The sequence below is a fragment of the Aquarana catesbeiana genome, linkage group LG05, assembly GCF_042186555.1.
Source record: "Aquarana catesbeiana isolate 2022-GZ linkage group LG05, ASM4218655v1, whole genome shotgun sequence".
Taxonomy (NCBI): domain Eukaryota; kingdom Metazoa; phylum Chordata; class Amphibia; order Anura; family Ranidae; genus Aquarana; species Aquarana catesbeiana.
This window is the reverse complement of record NC_133328.1, coordinates 23,803,820-23,830,649: the sequence shown is the minus strand read 5'-3', so window position 1 is coordinate 23,830,649 and position 26,830 is coordinate 23,803,820. Positions and strand designations below refer to the sequence as shown.

Genomic DNA, 26,830 nt, shown 5'->3' with positions numbered 1-26,830 from the left:
GCAGCTCTGTGCAATTCTATTACACAGAGCAGGTAAGTATAGACATGTTTGTTACTTTAAAAAAATAAATAACATATCATACTGATTGCAAACAAATCAAGTAAAACTTATGAATTAATTTAAATTGTATTTATTCAATTATAAAGCTGATTGTTTTCATCCAGTATTTGTAAAAATATAATGTTCCCCTCATGCTGAAAAGTTTAGATACCCCTGCTATAGAGTCAGCATATACATTATCTCACAAAAGTAAGTACACCCCTCAGATTTTTGTAAATATTTTATTATATCTTTTCATGTGACAACACTGAGGAAATTACACTTTGCTACAATGTAAAGTAGTGAGTGTACAGCTTGTATAACAGTGTAAATTTGCTGTCCCCTCAAAATAACTCAACACACAGCCATTAATGTCTAAACTGCTGGCAACAAAAGTGAGTACACCCCTAAGTGAAAATGTCCAAATTCGGCCCAAAGTGTCAATATTTTGTGTGGTCACCATTATTTTCCAGCACTGCCTTAACCCACTTAGGCATGGAGTTCACCAGAGCTTCACAGGTTGCCACTGGAGTCCTCTTCCTCTCCTCCATGACGACATCATGGAGCTGGTGGATTTTAGAGACCAATTTGATGCAGTGTGCGGCATATGGTCTGATCACTGACAGGCTGACCCCCCACCCCTTCAACCTCTGCAGCAATGCTGGCAGCACTCATACGTCTATTTCCCAAAGACAACCTCTGGATATGACGCTGAGCACGTGCACTCAACTTCTCTGGTTGACCATGGCGAGGCCTGTTCTGAGTGGAACCTGTCCTGTTAAAACGCTTTATGGTCTTGGCCACCGTGCTGCAGCTCAGTTTCAGGGTCTTGGCAATCTTCTTATAGCCTAGGCCATCTTTATGTAGAGCAACAATTCTTTTTTTCAGATCCTCAGAGAGTTCTTTGCCATGAGGTGCCATCCTGAACTTCCAGTGACCAGTATGAGAGAGTGAGAGCGATAACACCAAATTTAACACACCTGCTCCCCATTCACACCTGAGACCTTGTAACACTAACGAGTCACATGACACCGGACACAGGCCTTGCCATGGTCGACCAAAGGAGTTGAGTGCCCGTGCTCATCGTCATATCCAGAGGTTGTCTTTGGGAAATAGACGTATGAGTGCTGCCAGCATTGCTGCAGAGGTTGAAGGGGTGGGGGGTCAGCCTGTCAGTGCTCTGACCATACGCCGCACACTGCATCAAATTGGTCTCTAACATCCACCAGCTCTGTGATGTCGTCATGGAGGAGTGGAAGAGGACTCCAGTGGCAACCTGTGAAGCTCTGGTGAACTCCATGCCTAAGTGGGTTAAGGCAGTGCTGGAAAATAATGGTGGCCACATAAAATATTGACACTTTGGGCCCAATTTGGACATTTTCACTTAGGGGTGTACTTACTTTTGGTGCCATCGGTTTAGACATTAATGGCTGTGTGTTGAGTTATTTTGAGGGGACAGGAAATTTACACTGTTATACAAGCTGTACACTCACTACTTTACATTGTAGCAAAGTGTCATTTCTTCAGTGTTGTCACATGAAAAGATAGAATAAAATATTTACAAAAATTTGAGGGGTGTACTCACTTTTGTGAGATACTGTATGTAACAGTAACTAATTAGTAGTAACAGTTGCGGCTACAGGCATCATCCTAGTATCATTTTTTTCTGCTGGCAATGCTCTTAAATGTAAAAGAAATCCTAGCAGCTAAATAGCCTCTGGAGATACTGTACATAGGAACATTGCTAAATGCACGACACATAGAACTCACCCTATTCTCAAAGCAAAAGGAGATCCAACATGGCGCTATCAATGTGTATATAATAAACTGACCACTGAGTACACTCAGAGATACCAGCGGTCCTCCTACTTACATGAACAGCAGAGTCCTTGCTTTCCCAAACCGATCAACATATTCAGGCAGAGATTGCAGTAAGCAGGTTTGTTAAAGTGCTTCAGCCTCCACACATGTTGTCCGTCATCCTTTACATTCTACAAAGCAAACACAGTACATGTAAATCCCTCTTACTGAATCTACATTGTTGCTCTCTAGTAGATACTCTATAGCTGCTCAGCACCGGTTACATTGTTACCCCATGAAGACAGTTGGTGTTGCACCTGAAACGTGTCGGCTCTTTTTTTACATTACTTTTTTTTTTACCAATTAAAATGATCTTGGACTCTTTCATCTGTTTTTACTCTGGCGCCCCTTTCTTTATTTCCGTGATTTGATTTTCCAAATCCCTGTGTATAATAACCACTTAAAGACCAGCCTCGTTTTGGATTTTAGGTGTTTACAAGTTTAAAACAGGTTTTTTTGCTAGAAAATTACTTAGAACCCCCAAACATTATATATTGTTTTTTTTCTAACATCCTAGAGAATACAATAGCGGTCATTGCAATACTTTTTTTTGCACCGTATTTGCGCAGCGGTCTTCTAAGCGCACTTTTTTTGGAAAAAATTCACTTTTTTGAAAAAAAAAATAAGACAACAGTAAAGTTAGCCCAATTTTTTTTTATATTGTGAAATATAATGTTACGCCAAGTAAATTGATACCCAACATGTCACGCTTCAAAATTGCGCCCGCTCGTGGAATAGCGTCAAACTTTTACCCTTAAAAATCTCCATAGGCGACGTTTAAAAAATTCTACAGATTGCATGTTTTGCGTTACAGAGGAGGTCTAGGGCTAGAATTATTGCTCTCACTCTACCGGTCGCGGCGATACCTCACATGTGTGGTTTGACCACCGTTTTCATATGCGGGCGCTACTCACGTATGCGTTCGCTTCTGCGTGCGAGCTCGTCGGGACAGGGCGCTTTAAAAAAATTTTTTTTTTTTTTTTATTTATTTTATTTTATTTTATTTATTTTTTCACTGTTTTTTAAAAAAAAAAAAATTTGGATCACTTTTATTCCTATTACAAGGAATGTAAACATCCCTTGTAATAGAAAAAAGCATGACAGGTCCTCTTAAATATGAGATCTGGGGTCAAAAAGTCCTCAGATCTCATATTTACACTAAAATGCAAAAAAAAAAAAAAAAAAAAAGTCGTTTAAAAAAATGACACTAAAAAAATTTGTGCCTTTAAGAGAGTGGGCGGAGCCGTCGTAATGACGTCGCTCCGGCCGTCACATGTTATGGAGACGGGTAGGCGCCATCTTGGCCTCACTTGTCTCCATACCTCCGCTGAGACCACCATTATCGTGTACAGAATCGCTCACTGAAAAGATGGATATCTCGGTTGTGGCAGCAGCTGCTGCCGTTACCGAGATATCCATCTTCAAAAAAATGACGTATATATACAGTGAGCGGGGCTGAAGTGGATAAGCAACTGACACTTCCTTTTAAATAAATGACTTTATATGATTTTGTAAATAAAATGATTTTATACATTTTCTTAAATCACTTGCGGACTGCCCACCGTAGATAAACTGCGGCAGGGCGGTCGCTCTGCGCCAGATCACATACACAGTACATGATCTGACATTCCCGGGTCTGGGGCGCGCGTGCACACCCCGCCAGCGACCCGCTCCCGCTAGACACTGCAAGAGCCCAGCGGTGGGTACACGCGGACTTGGTGTCCGACGACACCAGCCGATTACGCAGGACACAGACAGAACAACAATCTGCCTATGTAAACAAGGCAGATCGCCTTTCTGCCATACAGAAGGCATTGATCCTGTGTTTCTGCTAAGCCGGAACACAAATCTTTGCCTTCCCCTATTCAAAGCACCTCCCCCACAGTGAGTAAGCAAAACCTAGGCACACAGTTAACCCTTTGATCGCCCCTAATGTTAACCCCTTCCCTGCCAGGGTCATTAGTACAGTGAGAGTGCATATTTTTTTTAGCACTGATCACTGTATTAGTGTCACTGGTCCCCAAAAAAAGTGTCAAAAGTGGCAGTTAGGTGTTCGATTTGTCTGCCGCAATATCGCCCTCCCGCTATAAGTCACTGATCGCCACCATTGCTAGTAAAAATAAATAAATAAATAAAAATTCAAAAATATACCACAGTTTGTAGACGCTATAACTTTTGGGCACACCAATCTATATACGCTTATTGGGATAAAAATATGTAGCAGAATACATTAGATATGAGCAATTTGTATAGTTCTGAATTCTTTTTTTTCCATTTCCGAAATCTCAAATTTACGAATTTTTGAATTTCCGAATTTCTGAATTTTCCGAATTTTCCGAATTTTCAAATTTACGAATTTACGAAAAAAGCAAAAAGATGAATGAAACGAAAACGAACAATTTTTTTGTCAGTGCACATGTCTAGAATACATATTGGCCTAAATTAATGAAGAAATTTGATTTTTTACATTTTTTTATTGAATGTTTTTTATAGCAGAAAGAAAACAAAAATTTTATTTTTTCCAAAATTGTTTTTTTTGTTAATAGTGAAAAAAATAAAAACCGCAGAGGTGATCAAATACCACCAAAAGAAAGCTCTATTTGTAAGGAAAATAAAGGACAACAATTAGATTTGGGTACAGCGTCACACGGCCGCGCTATTGTCAGTTAAAGTAAAACGGTGCCGCATCTCAAAAAATGGCCTGGTCATGAGGGGGGTTGGGGGTAAATCTTCCAGGGCTGAAGTGGATAAATTAAGATACTGCTTTAAAATCTTTCACTTTTTTTTTTTTTTTGCATCTCAGCACTACTGATCTCCTGCCGACACTTCCAGTCTACATGCAGTGGCTCCGACAACTGCTGACAACTGTCATTTCTCAGGGCAGGCTTCCTGTTGGTGGACCGCGTCTATGTACTATGCGACAGTACAGCCACTTCTTACCTCCATGTGTCAATGGATAATGCAGACTTACTAGATCAAGAGTTGTCACCCCATAAGAGGAAGTATCTAGACAGGGGTGGCCATGGCAGTATCACCAGGATTTATGTATTAAAACTTCTAAAAATGGCTTTTGAAATGACGCTAACATGTTACAAGTGTCTATAGGATTTCAGTGAATGGATCTGCTTCGGAAGCTATTGTGTTAGATGTTTTTACTTTCTTGCTGTTTCATATTTTCATGATCATGTTTCTTACAAAGATTTGTGGATATGATTGATTACTAGCACTCACAAGCAAAGATAATGTGTTTAGGGCCTAAAAAACACAGTCTGAAAAAGTGTAGAACTGGGACGTCAAGTCTTACAGACAGCTTTAAACATTTTTGCCCCTTCCCCTGTGGATAAAATGCTAAAATTTGCATAGCAATTCATTCAAATTGACTTAAAACAGGAGATACCATATTTGACCACTAGATGGCATTAAGTGTCCAAGGAATTTACTATGATACTTGTCACCATCTAGTGGCCAAATGTGGTATTTTCCATTTTAAAATCAATGAATAACATTTAGCCAGTACAGAAAATAGCCTACTAACATCCGTTTTTCTGGGTGAATTGCTTTGCAATTGCTTTATAAGTCGCATGTGATAATTCAGCCAGTCAGAAGGGGGCTTCTGCCATCAATGAATTTTATGTTGTTACAGTGCCTTAAAAAAGTATTCATACCCCTTGAACTTTTCCACATTTTGTTCTGTTGGAGACTTGTGCTTCCGGGTACAACGTAGGAAGTCTTTATTCCTCCTGTTGCCTTCTTCTTAATGTAAAATATGGAAAGCGCTGCCTGGGCTGTCCCACGTAAGAGCGTAAGAGCGGACATCCTTCCATTGTGGTCCCCAGGAGATTATAGAAGAAAACACACTCTCTAGCTTCTCCCAAACCCTGACAAAGCACTTATGTTTGGTCGGTTCCTTGAAGCCATTTCTGAATTTGTAGCTTTGTAGATGCCTTTTATCTGTATTCAATTTTTTTTTTTTTGATGATGGCGAACTGTAACATACAGTGCCTTGAAAAAGTATTCATACCCCTTGAAATTTTCCACATTTTGTCATGTTACAACCAAAAAGGTAAATGTATTTTATTGGGATTTTATGTGATAGACCAACACAAAGTGGCACATAATTGTGAAGTGGAAGGAAAATGATAAATGGTTTTCCAAATTTTTGACAAATAAATATGTGAAAAGTGTGTGGGGTATATTTGTATTCAGCCCCCCGGAGTCAATACTTTGTAGAACCTCCTTTCACTGCAATTACAGCTGCAAGTCTTTTTGGGGATGTCTCTACCAGCTTTGTACATCTAGAGAGGGACATTTTTGCCCATTCTTCTTTGCAAAATATCTCAAGCTCTGTCAGATTGGATGGAGAGCGTCTGTGAATAGCAATTTTCAAGTCTTGCCACAGATTCTCAATTGGATTTAGGTCTGGACTTTGACTGGGCCATTCTAACACATGGATATGCTTTGATCCAAACCATTCCATTGTAGCTCTGGCTGTATGTTTAGGGTCGTTGTGCTGCTGGAAGGTGAACCTCCGCCCCAGTCTCAAGTATTTTGCAGACTCTAACAGGTTTTCTTCTAAGATTGTCCTGTATTTGGCTCCATCCATCTTCCCATCAACTCTGACCAGCTTCCCTGTCCCTGCTGAAGAAAAGCATCCCCACAACATGATACTGCCACCACCATGTTTCACGGTGGGGATGGTGTGTTCAGGGTGATGTGCAGTGTTAGTTTTCCGCCACACATAGTTTTTTGCTTTTAGGTCAAAAAGTTATATTTTGGTCTCATCTGACCAGAGCACCTTCTTCCACATGTTTGCTGTGTCCTCCACATGGCTTCTCACAAACTGCAAACAGGACTTCTTATGACTTTCTTTCACCAATGTCTTTCTTCTTGCCACTCTTCCATAAAGGCAGATTTGTGGAGAGCACGACTAATAGTTGTCCTGTGGACAGATTCTCCCACCTCAGCTGTGGATCTCTGCAGCTCCTCCAGAGTTACCATGGGCCTCTTGGCTCTTCTCTGATGAATGTTCTCCTTGCCCAGCCTGTCAGTTTAGGTGGACGGCCATGTCTTGGTAGGTTTGCAGTTGTGCCATACTCTTTCCATTTTCGGATGATGGATTGAACAGAGCTCCGTGAGATGTTCAAAGCTTGGGATATTTTTTTTTTTACCTAACCCTGCTATAAACTTCTCCACAACTGTATCCCTGACCTGTGTGGTGTGTTCCTTGGCCTTCATGATGCTGTTTGTTCACTAAGGTTCTCTAACGAACCTCTGAGGGCTTCACAGAACAGCTGTATTTATACTGAGATTAAATTACACACAGGTGGACTCTATTTATTAATTAGGTGACTTCTGAAGGCAATTGGTTCCACTAGATTTCAGTTAGGGTTATCAGAGTAAAGGACGCTGAATACAAATGTACCCCACACTTTTCACGAATTTATTTGTAAAAAATTTGGAAAACCATTTATCATTTTCCTTCCACTTCACAATTATGTGCCACTTTGTGTTGGTCTATCACATAAAATCCCAATAAAATAAATTTACGTTTTTGGTTGTAACATGACAAAATGTGGAAAATTTCAAGGGGTATGAATACTTTTTCAAGGCACTGTATGTTTCAGTTTTCCGTTTACTATAATACCTAGCCCACCTAGGGCCAAATGCAATATTTTCCATCTTCAAAAATTAAACTGCCACAGGAAATAACCTAATAACATTAATTTTTTGCCCCATTCGCTCAGAATGAATGGACATTTCACTAGGCGGACTGCTATGCAAATTTTTTTTGTATAAATACACCCCTAAGTTGCATGAACCAGTCAGGAGTGAGCTTCTGCCATTAGTAAATGTTACTGTGTTATATGTTATAGTTCACCAACATCAAAAAAAAAAATGGAATACCGATAAAAGGCATCTACAAACTACAAATTCAGAAACGCCTTCAAGGAAGCGACCAAACAGTGGTCGGTTCCTTGAAGCCATTTCTGAAGTGCTGTGTCAGGGTTTGGGAGAAGCTAGAGAGTTTGTTTTCTTCTATAATCTCCTGGGGACCACAATGGAAGGATGTCTGCTCTTACATGGGACAGCCCAGGCAGCGCTTTCCATATTTTACATTAAGAAGAAGGCAACAGGAGGAATGAAGACTTCCTACGTTGTAGCTGGAAGGACAAGTCTCCAAGGGAGTCAAAGCCATAAAGTGCCACCCAAGGATCTCACCATAAAGCCTCTTAGAGATACAGGACAAAAGCCTGTGTTTGATTAAACTCACTGATATCTACTAAAAACTGAAACAGGGGCTTGAAGAATTTATTAAACTCCATATAGAGATCATGTACTAAATAAATGGCCATTAGTGCGGTTGAAGAATTTCTTGGTCTGTGTGTGCCATCTAGTGGACATAAAGTATAAAACAGTTAGAGCAAACCTCATAGACTATAACTAGTAAGGCCACGCTCACATCTTTGCAGATTGCGGTTAATGCATTTTCCCAGCGCATTTTTGCAGTGCGTTTCGCATTTTTGAAAAAGGTTTTTGACACGTTTTGCAGGGGTTTTTTTAGGCAATAGGAAAATATGTCAGTTCTGTTCACGGAGTGCGACTTGGATCCAACTTTGATGCGACTTTACACTCTCTGACACTCAAGTAGCACCAAAGTAGCATCAAAGTAGTGCAGGAACCTTTATATGTCCAAAGTCGCCTGTTAGGGTGAAGGGCTAGGGTTAGGGTTAAATGTCACAGACAGGGATGGACGGTGAGCTCACTCACCCCTTGGCAGTCAGCACCTCTCATCTAGATGTAGCTGCTGGACTTCAAATTTCTTGCTGCTGGACTTCAAATTTCCAGCCCCAATTTCCTTTTCTGAGGCACAGCGCCGGGGATTGGAGTGTGGGCAGACACAGAGGGGTAGGGGTGGGAGGAAGAGGTGCAGATCGAGCCCTCTCTCCGCTCCTGTCTGTGTGTTTGGGGGGGCGGGGGTTTTGTTAGTTCTGGCTTTGGGCAGTGTTAAAGAGTGTAACAGAAACTCTCAGCTTAGACAACTGCAGCCAGCAACCCTGCTGGGAAGCCATAGTCCAGTAAATAATATGTCCGGGTTGCAGGCAGTCTCAAACCCGGAGATATGATTTCAAACCCGAACTGTCCGGGTGAATCCTGGACAGGTGGCAACCCTATCAGGGGGTCCCTTCATGGTTTCTTGCACCGAGGCCCTGAAAGTTCTAGTCACGCCTCTGGTGAAGGAATGGGGAGTACTCAATGCGCTTCTTTAAGAGTCTAGTAGGTGTTCACCACGGGTACTATTGACACACGAGAGCAAGGATGTGAGTCACAGATCATAGTGTTATGAACCATTTTGGGAGATATCCTTCTACCCTATCTGGTCTGGTGATCATTCCTCCAGGTGTGTCTGACCTATCCCCGTGGTTGCCCCCTTATGCTAGCCTTATTGGAGGGGTCTCCCAGTGACAGTGACGATGTTTTACCCGCACTATACTCCTGAAGAAGGATCTAGTATATCCATGTGGTGATGTGGGTACCTTAAAAGTTTTTTGTTCTTAAATTGTGGAAACTAATTCTGTTGGATCGGATGTGATGCCAATATTTATCCCAGTTCCTTACTACTAGAGCAGCCTTTCTCAACCATTTTACCCCAGGGGAACCCTTAAAGTAATTTTCAGGTCTCGGGGAACCCCTGATAAAACCCATTAATTGGGGGTCAGTGGGAACAATGCCCCTTATCTTGGTAGTCAGTAAAAAGAATGCCCTTTTTTTACAGAGGTGGTAAGAATGGACCCCTTACAGAGAGCTATAAAGATCATTGGTGTCATATCACTGGCTCCTCCAAGTGGCATTGGCTCAAAACTATGTAGGGCACCATCAAATAGGTGGTAAATCAGCCACAGCTCAAGGAACCCCTAGCTACCTCTGGAGGAACCCTAGGGTTCCACGGAAACCCTGGTTGAGAATGGTTGTACTAGAGGGTTACTATCTCTGGACAATTCCAGTGAACTGCGTTATCTGGTGTCCACTTTAATGTAATGCTGCATACACACGGTCGGAATTTCCGTCAAAAAAGTCTGATGTGAGCTTTTGATCAGATATTCCGACCGTGTGTATGCTCCATCCAACTTTTTCTGTCTGAATTTCCGCCAGCAAAAGATTGAGAGCTGGTTCTCTATTTTTCCCAACGGAAAAAGTTCTTGACGGAAATTCCGTCCATCTGTATGCAATTCCGACGCGCAAAAAAAACACACATGCTCGGAAACAATTCTATGCACGCTCGGAAGCATTGAACTTCATGTTCTTGGCTCGTCGTAGTGTTGTATGTCACCGCGTTCTTGGCGGTCGAAAGTTCAGAGAACTTTTGTGTGATCGTGTGTATGCAAGGCAAGCTTGAGTGGAATTCTGACGGAAAAACCATCCAAGATTTCTCAGACGGAAATTCCGCTCGTGTCTACGGGGCATAACACCAAAAGTCAACAACCACCACTATGTTTCTGTGGTGTCAACAATAAAGAAATCTGGGCCCAGTAGATGGGATCTGATGAGGAAGGGGCACATTCAACTTCAGAAATTAAATATTTTTATTGTAATGTGTGCCTGGAGTCATCACATAGGGGTTACAAAGTTATATAGTTACATAGTAGGTGAAAAAGGTCTAACCTATGTGTGTGATTATATGTCAGTATTACATTGTATATCCCTGTATGTTGCGGTCGTTCAGGTGCTTATCTAATAGTTTTTTGAAATTATCGATGCTCCCCACTGAGACCACCGCCTGTGGAAGAGAATTCCACATCCTAACTGTTCTTATAGTAAAGAACCCTCTACATAGTTTAAGGTTAAACCTCTTTTCTTCTAATTTCACTGAATGGCCATGCATCTTATTAAACTCACTTCCGCGAAAACGTTTTCTCCCTATTGTGGGGTCACCAGTACGGTATTTGTAAATTGAAATCATATCCCCTCTCAAGTGTCTCTTCTCCAGAGACAATAAGTTCAGTGCTCATAACCTTTCCTCATAACTAAGATCCTCCAGACCCTTTATTAGCTTTGTTGCCCTTCTCTGGACTTGCTCCATTTCCAGTACATCCTTCCTGAGGACTGGTTCCCAGAACTGGTCAGCATACTCCAGGTGCAGCTGGACCAGAGTCTTGTAGAGTGGGTTGATTTACTAAAGGCAAAATAGACTGTGCACTTTGCAAGTGCAGTTGCTAGAGAGCTTAGTATAATGCTGTTTACACACAAGCAGACTTTTCGACAGCAAAGGTCCGACGGAAGGAATCCGCCGGACAATTTGATCGTGTGTGGGCTTCATCGGACCTTTGCTGTCGAAAAATCAGATGGACTTTAGATTTAGAACATGTTTCAAATCTTTCCGACGGACTCGAGTCCGGTCGAAAAATCCGCTCGTCTGCATACTAGTCCGACGGACTAAAAAAACAACGCAAGGGCAGCTATTGGCTACTGGCTATGAACTTCCTTATTCTAGTCCCTTCGTACGTCATCACGTTCATACCAACGGACTTTCGAACGGACTTCAGTCCGTTCGTGTGTGGGCAAGTCCGGTGGTTCGAAAGTCTGTAGTAACTCTGTCGAAAGTCCGTCGGAAAGACTGTCGGACCTTTGATGCTGAAAGGTCCGCTCGTGTGTACACGGCATAAGAGGTGATGCTCTGCTGACTTCCATCATCCAATCATGTGCAAGCAATAATGCTGTTTTTTGTGTTTTTTTTTTTTTCTTTCAAGTGAAGCTTCACCTCATTTAATAAAGTCTGGAGCAACTGCACTTTTGGAGTGCAAAGTCTATTTTCCTGTAAATCAACCCCACAAAGTCCATTAATTACTGTAACAAAAAAAGTGGCAACTACTTACATTTTCTAAGCCAAGTAGGACGAGAAGAGGAATGGTGGTCATTCCTCCTTGAATCCACTCTTCCAGGGATACCGTACCGTCGTGGTCATAATCAATCTCCTCCATCATTTCATGGAGAATCTGCAACATAAAGGAAATTGAAATAAATAAAGTGTACATTAGTCTGTAACAATTGGAATGTATAGAAGGCACCATATACTATCACTATCTGGAACCCCCAGAAAAGAAAACACACGTCAGGATATAGGGCAAACATGCAGATTACCTCTTGTTTCCCATAGTGCGGTGCTCAGAGCCTAAGGGACCTACTGCCAGGACCACATGATGTCACATTGGTGGTGTCTGGAGCATCATGTAAAAAGTAGTGCCAGTCATAAGGCTGATGCACATAAAGGGAACATGTTTTCGGGCATGGAACACAAATATGCATTGGAGCGTGAGCACAATGGCATGCATATGGACACATTCATCACAGATACTGGCACCTAGTGGGCTATTTAAACTTGGGTACTGCATGGGATCATTTCTGGTCTTTTAGCTTGAGTTCCTGTTACCTGCACCTGATTGACCCCGTTATTGACTCAGCTTTTGTCTGGATAATCTTTGCCTGTCCTAAGCCGCGTACACACGATCAGATTTTCCAAACGGAAAATGTTCGATGACGGGCTGTTGGCGGAAAATCCGACCGTGTGTACGCTCCATCGGACAATTGTTGTCGGATTTTCCGGGGACAAATGTTGGATGGCAGGTTTATAAATTTTCCGTGGACAAATGTCTGTTGTCGGATTTTCCGAGCGTGTGTACACAAGTCCGTCAGACAAAAGTCCAAAGTACAAACAGGCATGCTCGGAAGCAAGGACGAGCCGGAAGAGGTCGGTCTTGTAAACTAGCGTTCATAATGGAGAATTAACATTCATGACGCGGCAAATTATGAAATCTCCAAATGTAGCGCACAATTCTCTTCTTCTTTAATAGAATAATAATGAAGCTGCTTTGCTGGTGATACTGATGGAGTTATTGCAAACAAATTTTCAAAGGCTTTTTTTTAATCTAGTGATATCAAGAATAGGGATGAGCCGAACACCCCCGGTTCGGTTCGCACCAGAACCTGCGAACGGACCGAAAGTTCGCACGAACGTTAGAACCCCATTGACGTCTATGGGACTCGAATGTTCGAAATCAAAAGTGCTCATTTTAAAGGCTAATTTGCATGGTATTGTCCTAAAAAGGGTTTGGGGACCCGGGTCCTACCCCAGGGGACATGTATCAATGCAAAAAAAACTTTTTAAAACGGCCGTTTTTTTCGGGAGCAGTGATTTTAATGATGCTTAAAGTAAAAAAAAAAAAAGTGAAATATTCCTTTAAATATCGTACCTGAGGGGTGTCTATAGTATGCCTGTAAAGTGACGCGTGTTTCCCGTGTTTAGAACAGTCCCTGCACAAAATGTCATTTTTAAAGGAAAAAATCTCATTTAAAACTGCTTGCGGGTTTAATGTAATGTCGGCTCCTGGCAATATGGATGAAAATCAGTGAGACAAACGGTACCCCCCAGTCCATTACCAGGCCCTTTGGGTCTTGTATGGATATTAAGGGGAACCCCGCACCCAAATTAAAATAAGGAAAGGTGTGGGGCCACCAGGCCCTATATACTCTGAACAGCAGTATACAGGCGGTGCAAACAAGACAGGGACTGTAGGTTTGTTGTTAAGTAGAATCTGTTTGTCATTTTGAACGGGTACATTTTTAACGTGTTTAGCTCCAGCCAAAATATCTTTTTTAAGCTTTTTGGAAAACATAGGGAAGGGTTATCACCCCTGTGACATTTGTTTTGCTGTCTTTCCTCCTCTTTAGAAGATTTCACCTCACTTTTTGTCCCAATGACAAATGTTTTTTGAGAATTTGGGTTTTTTTGTGGAACAAGGATTGGAAAGTATCAGTGGAAAGGAGAAATGTTTTTCCCATATTAACTCTTACAGGAGAGAATTTCCCTTCCTAGGGGTAGATTTCATCTCACTTCCTGTTGTCTCCTTCCGTTTGCAAGTAGGAGTCATTTGTAAGTTAGATGTTTGAAAGTAGGGGCCTGCCCTATATACTCAGCAGAAATTTGGGCCTTAGGTGTTGTTGTGGCCACAACAACGTAAGCCCTCACAGGGCCCTGCTGTGAAATATTAGATCAAGAATTGTAATTACATGCCCCTGTTGAACAGGGGCAGAAAAACTGGGCCTTTGATGGTGGTGGTGGTGGTGCTGGTGCCACAACACTGTAAGTCCTCACTCGCTCTTGGTGGGTGCAAAAATGGGCCCTGCTGTGAAATATTAGATCAAGAATTGTAATTACATGCCCCTGTTGAACAGGTGCAGAAAAATTGGGCCTGTGGTGGTGGTGCTGGTGCCACAACACTGCAACCCCTCACAGACACTTTAGTTGGAACGCAGGAAGGAGCCCTGCTGCAAAGTATTGCATCAAAAATTGTAATTACACGGCCCTGTTAAACAGGGGCAGAAAAATTGGGCCTTAGGCACTGGTGCTGGTGCCACAACACTGCAACCCCTCACAGACACTCTAGTTGGAACGCAGGAACGAGCCCTGCTGCAAAGTATTGCATCAAAAATTGTAATTACACGCCCCTGTGAAACAGGGGCAGAAAAATTGTGCCTTAGGCACTGGTGGTGGCGCCCAGAACCAAAAATGTTCTTACAAGCTATCAGCGTGATGATTGAGGAGGAAGAGGATAATTACTCAGGGATAGTCACTCAGCATCAGCATAGGCAGTCTTTGAAGGGATCTGAGATTTCAAAAAAAATTATTCAGTTACATCAGCATCAGGTGCTTGGTAGCTGGTGGTGATCCAAGACTGATTCATTTTTATGAAGGTCAGTCGATCGACCGAGTCGGTGGACAGACTCACCCTGTGATCGGTTACCACGCCTCCAGCAGCACTGAATGTGCGTTCCGAAAGAACGCTGGATGCAGGACAGGCCAGTAGCTCAGTTGCATACTGTGCAAGCTCTGGCCAGTAATCCAACCTCAAAACCCAGTAACCCAGAAGATTTTCGGTGGGAAAGGTGTCCAAGTCAGATCTTGCCCCTAGGTATTCCTGCACCATGTAAAACAGACGCTGGCGATGGTTGCTGGAACCGATCATACCTTGGGGCTGCGGACCAAAAAATTGTCTGAACGCATCGGTCAGACGGCCACCTTCTCCACCGCTCCTTCTTTGACTGACCGAAGCCTCAGCAACACGTTGTCCAGAAACAGGAGTTTGTAACCTCCCAGTCTCTGGGAATGCGTTGCACAGACCTTTCTGCAAGACCTCCCGAAGATGTTTCATCCTCTGCTCCCTCTGCGATGGCAAGATAAGGTCCGCAACCTTACCCTTGTAACGTGGATCAAGGAGGGTTGCCAGCCAGTATTGGTCCTTCTCCTTGATACCATGAATACGAGGATCCTTACGCAGGCTTTGCAGGATCAGGGAGGCCATGCAGCGTAGGTTTGCTGAGGCATTCGGTCCGGAGTCCTCTGGGTCACTAAGGACGACATGGTCCGCAGCCACCTCCTCCCAGCCACGTACAAGTCCATGTGTTTCTTGGGACTGATCCCTTAAAGACTGCTGCTGATGCTGAGTGCCAGGCTCCACCTCCATACTGACACAATCTTCCTCCTCCTCCTCCTCGTCCTCTTCCTGTGTGATCGGCGGGCACGCAGGAACACTGTCTGGATAAAGGGGGCCTTGAGAGCTAAGGAAGTCCTCCTCTTCCTGCCTCTGTTCTGCCTCAAGTGCCCTGTCCATTATTCCACGCAGCGTGTGCTCCAACAGGTGGACAAGGGGGACAGTGTCACTGATGCATGCACTGTCACTGCTCACCATCCTCATGGCCTCCTCAAATGGTGACAGGACAGTGCATGCATCCCTGATCATGGCCCACTGGCGTGGGGAAAAAAAACCAAGCTCCCCTGACCCTGTCCTGGTGCCATAGTCGCACAGGTACTCATTGATGGCCCTCTGCTGCGTGTGCAGCCGCTGCAGCATGGCCAACGTTGAGTTCCACCTGGTGGGCATGTCACAGATTAGGTGGTTCTTGGGCAGGTTAAACTCCTTTTGGAGGTCCGTCAGCCGAGCACTGGCATTATATGACCGGCGGAAATGCACACAGACTTTCCTGGCCTGCCTCAGGACATCCTGTAAGCCCGGGTACCTGCCCAAGAACCGCTGCACCACCAAGTTAAGGACGTGAGCCAAACAGGGCACATGGGTCATTTGTCCCTGTCGGAGGGCAGAGAGGAGGTTGGTGCCATTGTCGCAAACCACCATTCCTGCCTTAAGTTGGCGTGGCGTCAACCACCTCTGAACCTGCCCCTGCAGAGCTGACAGAACCTCTGCCCCAGTGTGGCTCCTGTCCCCCAAGCACACCAGCTCAAGCACCCCATGGAATCTTTTGGCCTGCGTACTTGCGTAGCCCCTTGAACGGCTTCGGAGCACCGCTGGTTCCAAGGACAAAGCACAGGAAGAGGCCATGGAGGAAGAAGAAGAGGAGGGGGTGGAGGAGAGAGGTGTGTCACAATCATTAGCATTTTGGAGGCGTGGTGGCGGAACAACCTCCAACACTACTGCACCTTGTCCTGCATCCTTCCCAGCTGCCAGCAGAGTCACCCAATGCGCCGTGAAACTTAGGTAACATCCCTGTCCATGCCTGCTGGACCATGAGTCAGCGGTAATATGCACCTTACCGCTGACCGCCCTGTCCAGCGAGGCATGGACATTGCCTTCCACATGCCGGTAGAGAGCCGGTATCGCCTTCCGTGAGAAAAAGTGGCATTTGGGTACCTGCCCCTGAGGAACCGCACATTCCACAAACTCACGGAAGGGGGCAGAGTCTACCAACTGAAAAGGCAGCAGTTGAAGTGCTAGCAATTTTGCCAAGCTAGCATTCAACCGCTGGGCATGTGGATGGCTGGGAGCAAACTTCTTTCGGCGGTGCAGCAGCTGTGGCAGGGAAATTTGCCTGGTACAATCTGACGTCGGTGTACCAAAAGCAGATTGCCCACAAGTACTTGGCTGTGACACACCTAGTTCTACACCTTCATTCCTCTCAGTGCAGGTCTCAGAGAGGACTGAAGGTATAGTGGGGTTGGAAATCTCAGCTGATGAGGAGCAAGGAGAGGTCCTCTTTGTTCTTTGGTGTGGGTCTTTTAGATACGCTTGCCAACGAACTGCATGGCAGGTCAACATATGTCTGGTCAAGCATGTGGTACCCAAGCGGGAGATGTTTTGGCCACGCGAGATACGCTTGAGACATATGTTGCAAATAGCAGCGGTGCGATCTGATGCACTCGTCTCAAAAAAGGCCCACACCAGAGAACTTTTTGAATAACGCGCAGAGACTGCAGCGCCCTGCACATGTGGAGCTTTGGGGTGTGATGCAGTCAATGTGCTGCCCTTATGATGTGCCACATCCTCCTCCTCCTCCTCTCTCCTATCAGGCACCCACGTTGAGTCAGTGACCTCATTATCCCCTCCCTCCTCATCACTGGAGCAAACCTGGCAGTATGCTGCAGCAGCGGGAGCATGACTGCCAGATTGCTGTCCTTCTTGCTGTCCTTCTGTCCGTGCTCATGTTACTGCCTTCATCGAGCTCAGTATCATCATCAGAGCCTTCCAAACGCTGGGCATCCTCCTGGAGCATGTACCCAACACTGTGGTCAAACAGTTCGAGGGACTCCTCAGGAGGACATGGTGGGGCTAGGGAAGGAGTCACTGATGACATTGAGCCGAGGGAAGAGGCCGCTGCTTTGCCAGACAAAGTACCCTGGGCATGGGTGAGAGAGGATGAGGAGAATGAGGACGGCTTGGTCATCCACTCGACCAAGTCTTCCGCATGTTGCGGCTCAACACGGCCAGCTGCCGAAAAAAAGGCCAAGCGTGTCCCACGGCCACGTGCTGATGAGGATGCACCGTCTCCACGACCAGCACTAGACACAGAGCCTGCTTGCCCTCTCTTATTGGCTTGTGACTGTCTACCTCTCCTTCTTGGCCTTCCAGACATACTAATGGCCTGTAGCTGCACTAAGCTGGGATATATATATATATATATATATATATATATATATATATATATATATGTACTGATACTGCAGCTAGCAAAATCAACTGCCTGCCTGTAGTATGAGAACACCACCAACCTTCTACAGGTAGCTTTAGCTGAACACTGTGAGGTGGATAAATTAAAATGATACAGAACTAGTGCGCACAACCAGAATCTCACAAAATCAAGGGTACTAGAGTAAAGATTAGAGAAGCTGCCAACATAAGAGGTGGCCTCACCCACCCTAATAGATAATGTATTAAAGGTAAAAATTATGTGGCGCTAATCAAAATTTACCACTTGATATAAATCTCAAACTAAAGAAATCTTAATGCTTCCTTACTGCTCAATACTCAAAAAACTCTCTTGATGGACAATACTTACTTCTCCCATTAGGGGGCAACCAAATCAACAAAACTATTAAATACTGGTAAATAAACCAAAATAAAATATATATATATCATCCAATAACTCAAGTGTTCCTCAATCAGACTGTGTAAAACTGTGACCAACGGTGCTTTTAAACACCGACACAATAGATGAAAATAAACAGTTCCTCAAAGTGTGTCATACATTGTGCATAATTTTCTCCAGCTTAATAAATAAAAATAAAAATAATTTCCTACACAAAATAAATAATGCTGATGGATAGATGATATCAAAGCAACTGTGATGCAATAATAAATATAAAAGTGCAACTCTATATCACATATATATATATACAAAGTGATCAAGTGCAAAAAAGTGACATTAGTGCAGAGCCATGCATATATACAGATCTGACTCTGAAATAGACTCCCAAAATCCAACTTCTCTATCCTCCTAAAATTATAGTATAATGAAGATACAAAAAAGAAAAAAACTGTGACAGTAAACTGTGATCAAGTCCAAAACTAATGCTTCATGCAATGTGATTCGTAATGTCCATACAGATGGTTAATATTAACATGCCAGTAGCGTGACTTTGTGCTGGATTCATTCACTTGAAAAGTAGGTGCAGCACACAGGTGTTTCCCCCAGCCTCTCACCTCTATCAGCGGCCCCCAATGGGCCAAGTCAGGCAGATAGTTAATATTCCTCTGTCAGGGATGATGCTCCAACAGCCGTCCCCCTCTTCCAAAGGGTATGCGTGGGTCAGACTCTCTATCTAGTCACCAGCGCTCCCACCGACCCCAGAATAACAATGAAGAAGGAGATGCTTCCATAGTGAAGTAATTCCAATACAAGTTTATTGATAAAAAGTAGTAACTTACATTAAAAACTGAAACTGTTAACGAAATTGCAGCAGAAACAATCAGGCTTCCGGGTACGGCCGTCCCCGGGAAGCGTCGGCACCTGGCACCTGGCTCCCGGAAGCCTGATTGTTTCTGCTGCAATTTCGTTAACAGTTTCAGTTTTTAATGTAAGTTACTACTTTTTATCAATAAACTTGTATTGGAATTACTTCACTATGGAAGCATCTCCTTCTTCATTGTTATTCTGGGGTCGGTGGGAGCGCTGGTGACTAGATAGAGAGTCTGACCCACGCATACCCTTTGGAAGAGGGGGACGGCTGTTGGAGCATCATCCCTGACAGAGGAATATTAACTATCTGCCTGACTTGGCCCATTGGGGGCCGCTGATAGAGGTGAGAGGCTGGGGGAAACACCTGTGTGCTGCACCTACTTTTCAAGTGAATGAATCCAGCACAAAGTCACGCTACTGGCATGTTAATATTAACCATCTGTATGGACATTACGAATCACATTGCATGAAGCATTAGTTTTGGACTTGATCACAGTTTACTGTCACAGTTTTTTTCTTTTTTGTATCTTCATTATACTATAATTTTAGGAGGATAGAGAAGTTGGATTTTGGGAGTCTATTTCAGAGTCAGATCTGTATATATGCATGGCTCTGCACTAATGTCACTTTTTTGCACTTGATCACTTTGTATATATATATATGTGATATAGAGTTGCACTTTTATATTTATTATTGCATCACAGTTATTTTGTGAGGTGGATGCACCCCACTAACTTGCAGGTTTAGCTGAACACTGTGAACAGGACGCACCCCACTAACTTGCAGGTTTAGCTGAACACTGTGAACAGGACGCACCCCACTAACTTGTAGGTTTAGCTGAACACTGTGAGCAGGACGCACCCCACTAACTTGTAGGTTTAGCTGAACACTGTAAGGTGGACGCACCACACTAACTTGTAGGTTTAGCTGAACACTGTGAGCAGGACGCAACCCACTAACTTGTAGGTTTAGCTGAACACGGTGAGCAGGACGCACTGCACTAACTGTAAATAGTCTAGCTGCCTGACTGTGGTACTAATAGGATCAAAAAAAAACAGTAATTTTCTTCAGGTAGCTGTATATACTGTAACAAGACAAGCCTGCCTGTCAGTAAGAAGATAACAGGAACGGATCTAGCTGAACACTGTGAGCAGGATGCACCCCACTAACTTGTAGGTTTAGCTGAACACTGTGAGCAGGACGCACCCCACTAACTTGTAGGTTTAGCTGAACACTGTGAGCAGGACGCACCCCACTAACTTGTAGGTTTAGCTGAACACTGTGAGCAGGACGCACTGCACTAACTGTAAATAGTCTAGCTGCCTGACTGTGGTACTAATAGGATCGAAAGAACACCAGCAATTTTCTTCAGGTAGCTGTATATACTGTAACAAGACAAGCCTGCCTGTCAGTAAGAAGATAACAGGAATGGATCTAGCTAAACACTGTGAGCAGGACGCACTGCACTAACTTGTAGGTTTAGCTGAACACTCTGAGCAGGACGCACCCCACTAACTTGTAGGTTTAGCTGAACACTGTGAGCAGGACGCACCGCACTAACTTGTAGGTTTAGCTGAACACTGTGAGCAGGACGCACCCCACTAACTTGTAGGTTTAGCTGAACACTGTGAGCAGGACGCACTGCACTAACTGTAAATAGTCTAGCTGCCTGACTGTGGTACTAATAGGATCAAAAGAACACCAGCAATTTTCTTCAGGTAGCTGTATATACTGTAACAAGACAAGCCTGCCTGTCAGTAAGAAGATAACAGGAACGGATCTAGCTGAACACTGTGAGCAGGACGCACTGCACTAACTTGTAGGTTTAGCTGAACACTGTGAGGTGGACGCACCACTCTAACTTGTAGGTTTAGCTGAACACTGTGAGCAGGACGCACCGCACTAACTTGTAGGTTTAGCTGAACACTGTGAGCAGGACGCACCCCACTAACTTGTAGGTTTAGCTGAACACTGTGAGGTGGACGCACCACTCTAACTTGTAGGTTTAGCTGAACACTGTGAGCAGGACGCACCGCACTAACTTGTAGGTTTAGCTGAACACTGTGAGCAGGATGCACCCCACTAACTTGTAGGTTTAGCTGAACACTGTGAGCAGGACGCACCCCACTAACTTGTAGTTTTAGCTGAACACTGTGAGCAGGACGCACTGCACTAACTTGTAGCTTTAGATGAACACTGTGAGCAGGATGCACTACACTAGCTTGTAGGTTTAGCTGAACACTGTGAGGTGGACGCACCCCACTAACTTGTAGGTTTAGCTGAACACTGTGAGCAGGACGCACCCCACTAACTTGTAGGTTTAGCTGAACACTGTGAGCAGGACGCACTGCACTAACTGTAAATAGTCTAGCTGCCTGACTGTGGTACTAATAGGATCAAAAGAACACCAGCAATTTTCTTCAGGTTGCTGTATATACTGTAACAAGACAAGCCTGCCTGTCAGTAAGAAGATAACAGGAACGGATCTAGCTGAACACTGTGAGCAGGACGCATTGCACTAACTGTAAATAGTCTAGCTGCCTGACTGTGGTACTAATAGGATCAAAAGAACACCAGCAATTTTCTTCAGGTAGCTTTATATACTGTAACAAGACAAGCCTGCCTGTCAGTAGGAAGATAACAAGAACGGATCTAGCTAAACTGAATACAGTGTATATATATATATATATATATATGCAACACCTGGGATGCATATATATACACAATACACTGTAAGTGCAGCTAACTGACTGACTGTTCTGCCTAATCTATCTAACTCAAATCAAATGTCACTGTGTGTCTCTCTCTCTCTCAATGAACGCCGGAACACACACTACACAGGGCCGCCGTGCAGGCGGCCTTATATAGTGTGGGGTGTGTACTAAATCCCCTGAGCCATAATTGGCCAAAGCCTCCTTGGCTTTGGCTAATTACAGCTCTCTGTTCAGGCGGCGCTGTGATTGGCCAAGCATGCGGGTCATAGTGCATGCTTGGCCAATCATCAGCCAGCAATGCACTGCGATGCCGCAGTGAATTATGGGCCGTGACGCGCCACACGAATTTGGCGCGAATGGCCCATATCGTTCGCAATTCGGCGAACGGGCGAACAGACGATGTTCGAGTCGAACATGGGTTCGACTCGAACACGAAGCTCATCCCTAATAAAGAATAATATTATTATTATGCTTTTTTTTTTTTTTTTTGGCGCAAGTTACCACAACACCATTATCCCGTAGTGTTTAAGATCAAAGATACAACTATGTTGGTGTCCCTTGTCAATTTTACATTGTATTTTTTTAAATGTAACTGCCGACTCCCAAACTGTCATTTGAAGTAAAACACATAGCCAAGTATTAATCTACACAATTTATTTATTGTGCATTAAAAAAAGAAAACAAATAAAATTAGACATGCTATCTGCCAATAGAACTTAACCAAAAAGTGCATTCTATGCATCCAAAAATATAGAAAATATACCAAATCAAATTATTATTATTCAACCAAAAAAATAATGTCAAAGCAATAACTCCAAGGCCAATAATAAATAACACGTTATCACCTCCGATTCCGCAACATGTCTGGTTGACGTACGGCCGTTCAGAAACGAACTGAAAAGCATGAAATGAAAAGTGCGAAATGAAAAATCAACACTCAGCGCAAATCAACCAAACTTCTACTAACCCAAAATTAGCAGAAGGATCCCAAAGGGTGGCGCTAAAGAGCTGAAAAACCACGTAGTACGTCACTACGTTCGTGTTTGTTGGCCGACAATTTCTTGCCCTATGTATGCAAGACAAGTTTGGGCCAATGCCCTTCAGACAAAAGTCTTTTTCACGGTTTTGTTGGCCAACAATCCGATCGTGTGTACAGTACCTCTGCCTGTATGCTTGACCAAAAATTTGCCTATTAATTCTGTACCTCACTGCCTGTACATTGCCACCCTCTGCTCATCCCTGACCTTGATGCTGCTCAGTGCTCATGATTTGGTGCCTTTCTGTTCGACTGCTACCAAACTCGGCCTGTGACCCGGCTCTGATCTCTACTGGACTTGGTGTATTCACCACTGTACTTCTGCTTCCTTGACACCGGTACACACAAGTCTTTGGTTCCAGCTTCCTGACACCTTCGTCTTTCCTTTGCCCTTGCAGCCCCTGTCCCAAATTTCAGGTGTGCTCGGACAGGAATTGAAGAGGCCAATCTCATCATCTCAAGCGCTCATACAGCAGGGGAGCTCAACCTTTTGAAGAGATAGGGTCACCTAATGATTTGGTAACCGGTCATGGGCTACCAAGAACTATGGGGTTTTACGGCCCCCCAAACTACAAATGAAAATGAGCCCTTACTGTCCAGAGCCCCTAATAAGGCTTCTTTCACACTGATGTGCTGCGGTTCACCCGAACTGAGTCTGCAGAGCAGTTCACCTGTGGCTTTCCTGAGGGTTAGCTGCGCTTTGCCATAGACTTCTGTTACATCTTGCAGGTATGGCACCACATCCTCAGGATATAATAGAAATCTATGGCTCAGTGCAGGTAACCCTCAGGAAAGCCATAGGTGCACTGCAAGTGCAGGTGCAAGTGTTAATATGCCCATTGCAAACTAGCAGTGTATGTGATGTTTACTGACCTTTTTCTCTTCCAGTTTCTGCTGGAATCGCTTTCCAGGCTGCTAGAAAGGTCCCAGGTGAAGTGCACTTGGTATCACTTCAACTGGGACAGGAGCCAACCCTACTGAAAAAGCATCGGCTTATGCGGCTCCTGCTTCCTCTGCTGCATCCTGCTTCCTCCGCTGCCAACGCCGGCTCCATGCACTCTGATGCTCTGGAATAGTGGATCGTCAACCCGTTGATAGCGATCTAAGCTTGCAAACCCGCCATCCTAAGAGCATGGGCACGTGTTTCCCTGGTTTGAGGTCACAGGCCACATCAGAGGGCTCCGTGGGCCACAGGTTGAGCACTTCTGTTATACAGGTACATGACAGGTGGTCATGAGGAGGGAGGCTTGCCTGATCTTCTGAAAATAACTGTACGGAAGTTGGTACTTGTATAGGATCTTCACGGAGCACCACCAAGGTCTAGGAGAGCAGCTTGCACTATAGGTAGGGTTTGGCTGCTTTTGGGCACCCACTATACAACTACGGTGTTACTTTATCTGGACATAGTACAGGTTTACTCTCAACAAGAAAGTAAAGTGGACTCATGTTAACATAAGGCTGTGATGAGGCTTATGAGATGGCTGCATAGCGTCCTGTGTTGACCAGATTTTGGCTTTTGTAAATGGGCAAATGCAGCCTGCTTCAAGTTCCATTTCATTTGCATTTGAGATCAGTTTGAGCTTTCCATATGATGTGCAGTTGACCTTTTCTAGGCTACATTAACCTGTTTTTAGTTGCTTTTGCATTCCCATTGATTTGTATTGGAGAGAGAAACAGTTCTGATGCTAACAAAAGCCTGTCCACAAAGGCCCTTAAAACTTTAGAAATGCTGAAATGCTTACCTTTCCTGGATAAAGTGCTGTTCAAGGTTCACTTACTAGTTGGTCACAAGTCTAAAAGCCTTTGACATTGGCCCAGCTTGAAGCACAGTAAGCATGTACTGTATGTGCCATGTGGAAGCTGGAAATCTCTGTAGTAGACACCACTAATTCAGTGAGCTCCACTAGCTTCTGAGTCTAGTGCCAAGTGGTTGCCCTGCTGCATTTTGAACACAAGAAGTTGACCACTTGGAATGGATGCCATTCAGAGAACTCTATACACTTTCTTTTTTCAAGGGCAGCCAGGTGCTACACCTACAACTTTTGTTGTTACTTAAGTCATACAATCACTCCCATGGGTGGGCAGCGCAGTTGAAGTCAGTTCAAAGCAGCCAGAGACCATAGCAGGTCCTCAACTGTTTGTTTGAAGTTCTTCAGTTCGGACATCTCATGTAACCCTATTCTCCATCCAAGTTTAACCCTTTAAAATAAATAAAACAAAACCAAATCCCCTGGACTGATTATTGAGCCTCTGGAGAGAGAGTGTGAAAAACTCCTTTTTCCTGGCTGTGTGTGTGGGTGGGGGGAAGCCCAAAATTCAACGGCTCCTATGGGAGTAAGTGCTACTTATGTTTTTCTCCTACACAGAGGAAAACATGTAAAAAAAAGTGTAAAAAGAAATAATAATTTAGAATAAGATATAAGAATAAGATATAAGAATAAGATAACATAGCTACAGTAGATCAGGGCTTGCTATAGTGTCGGGGCCAAGGTCAAAGGTTTGGGTTGGGGGTCAGAGGTCATGGTCAGTATGTTTTAGGCAGGATATAAAAGAAAAGTAACTAAAATACACACTATTGTTTCTTTGCCCTACTACAAGTACAAACAACAAATAATATATAGAATCGCCATAAATGTCAGGAGTAGGAATATTTATTTGGGGATTTTTGTTTGGTAGTGGGTCATTGCAATGGCAAGTTAAAGTGGTTCTAAAAGCAGAAGATATGTTTTTACCTTAAAAACCTTCTGCATGCAGCCCCCCTCTTATACTTACCTGAGCCTGATCTCGATCCAGCAATGTGCATGAACGCAGAGTTTCTCTCTGCTCTTTTCCACCTCATTGGCTTAGACACAGATCATAGACTCCTACCGCATTCAACCACAGTCAGTTAGGAGGGAGCGGGGGGTGGGACCAAGTCGAGATGGATACACAGAGCCTTCTCGAGTGCCCCCATAGCAAGCGGGGGCCCTGAAAAGAGGAGGATTTGGGCTGCTCTGTGCAAAACCATTACAAGGAACAGGTAAGTATTAAAAAAAAAAATTCTTTAGAATCACGTTAACATTTAACTTCTTCAGATCCGCGCTATAGCCGAATGACGGCTACAGCGTGGACCTACTTTGCCAGAAGGGGGTCTGTAGACGTCCTTCCGTGCTCGAGCATCCTGCGCGTCCCCTGCAGGGTGCGCGAGGCGCGCTCTGTGATCAGCGAGTCTATGAGACTCGGCTGATAACAGAACGGAGTAAGGGGTTGATCCCGACCCCTTACCACCTGATCAGCTGTCAGCCAATGACAGCTGATCATGTGATCTAAACAGAGCCGGTAATTGGCTATTTTTTCTACTTGTGCTGATAGCACCAGGAGAAAAAAAAAGCCGATCACTGGTGGCTGTCAGAGGGACATCGGTCCCGATCAAGGAGAACTGCCACCAGCTCATCTGTGCCCACCTGTGCCACTTGCCGGTTCCACCTACCAGTGCACAACAGTGCCGCCTACCAGTTCCCACCAGAGCCTCCTACCGGTGCCCACAGTGCAACCCATCAGGGCCCACAGTGACACCTATCAGTGCCCACAGTGCCACCCTTTCAGTGTCACCAATCAGTGCCTCATCAACAGTACTGCCCATCAGTGTCACCTATCAGTGCCCATCAGTGTAACCTACCAGTTCCCATCAGTGCCACCTATCAGTGCCCATCAGTGCCATCTATCAGTGGTACCTATCAGTAACACCTATCAGTGCCCTTCAGTGTCCATCAGTGCCACCCATCAGGGCCCATCAGTGCCATCTTATCATTGGCCATCAGTGCCGCCTTATCTGTGCCCATCAGTGCCGCCTTATCTGTGCCTATCAGTGTCCACCAGTGCAGCCTATCAGTGCCCACCAGTGCCGCCTCATCAGCGCATATCAATGAAGGATAAAAATTACCTGTTTGCAAAATTTTAT

The 26,830-nt window shown here is 44.3% G+C and overlaps 1 protein-coding gene across 1 annotated transcript in view; it reads right to left on the bottom strand.

Annotated features, from left to right (window-relative positions):
• The window catches only part of DGKB (diacylglycerol kinase beta), an 804,956-nt gene that overhangs the window by 516,294 nt on the left and 261,832 nt on the right, over positions 1–26,830 (bottom strand). Inside the window, exons 10-11 of the mRNA XM_073629524.1 lie at positions 11,772–11,891; positions 1,913–2,030 (exon numbers count right to left, since the gene is read on the bottom strand). Coding sequence (XP_073485625.1) covers positions 1,913–2,030; positions 11,772–11,891 — 238 coding nt within the window. The remainder of the gene's footprint in view (positions 1–1,912; positions 2,031–11,771; positions 11,892–26,830) is intronic.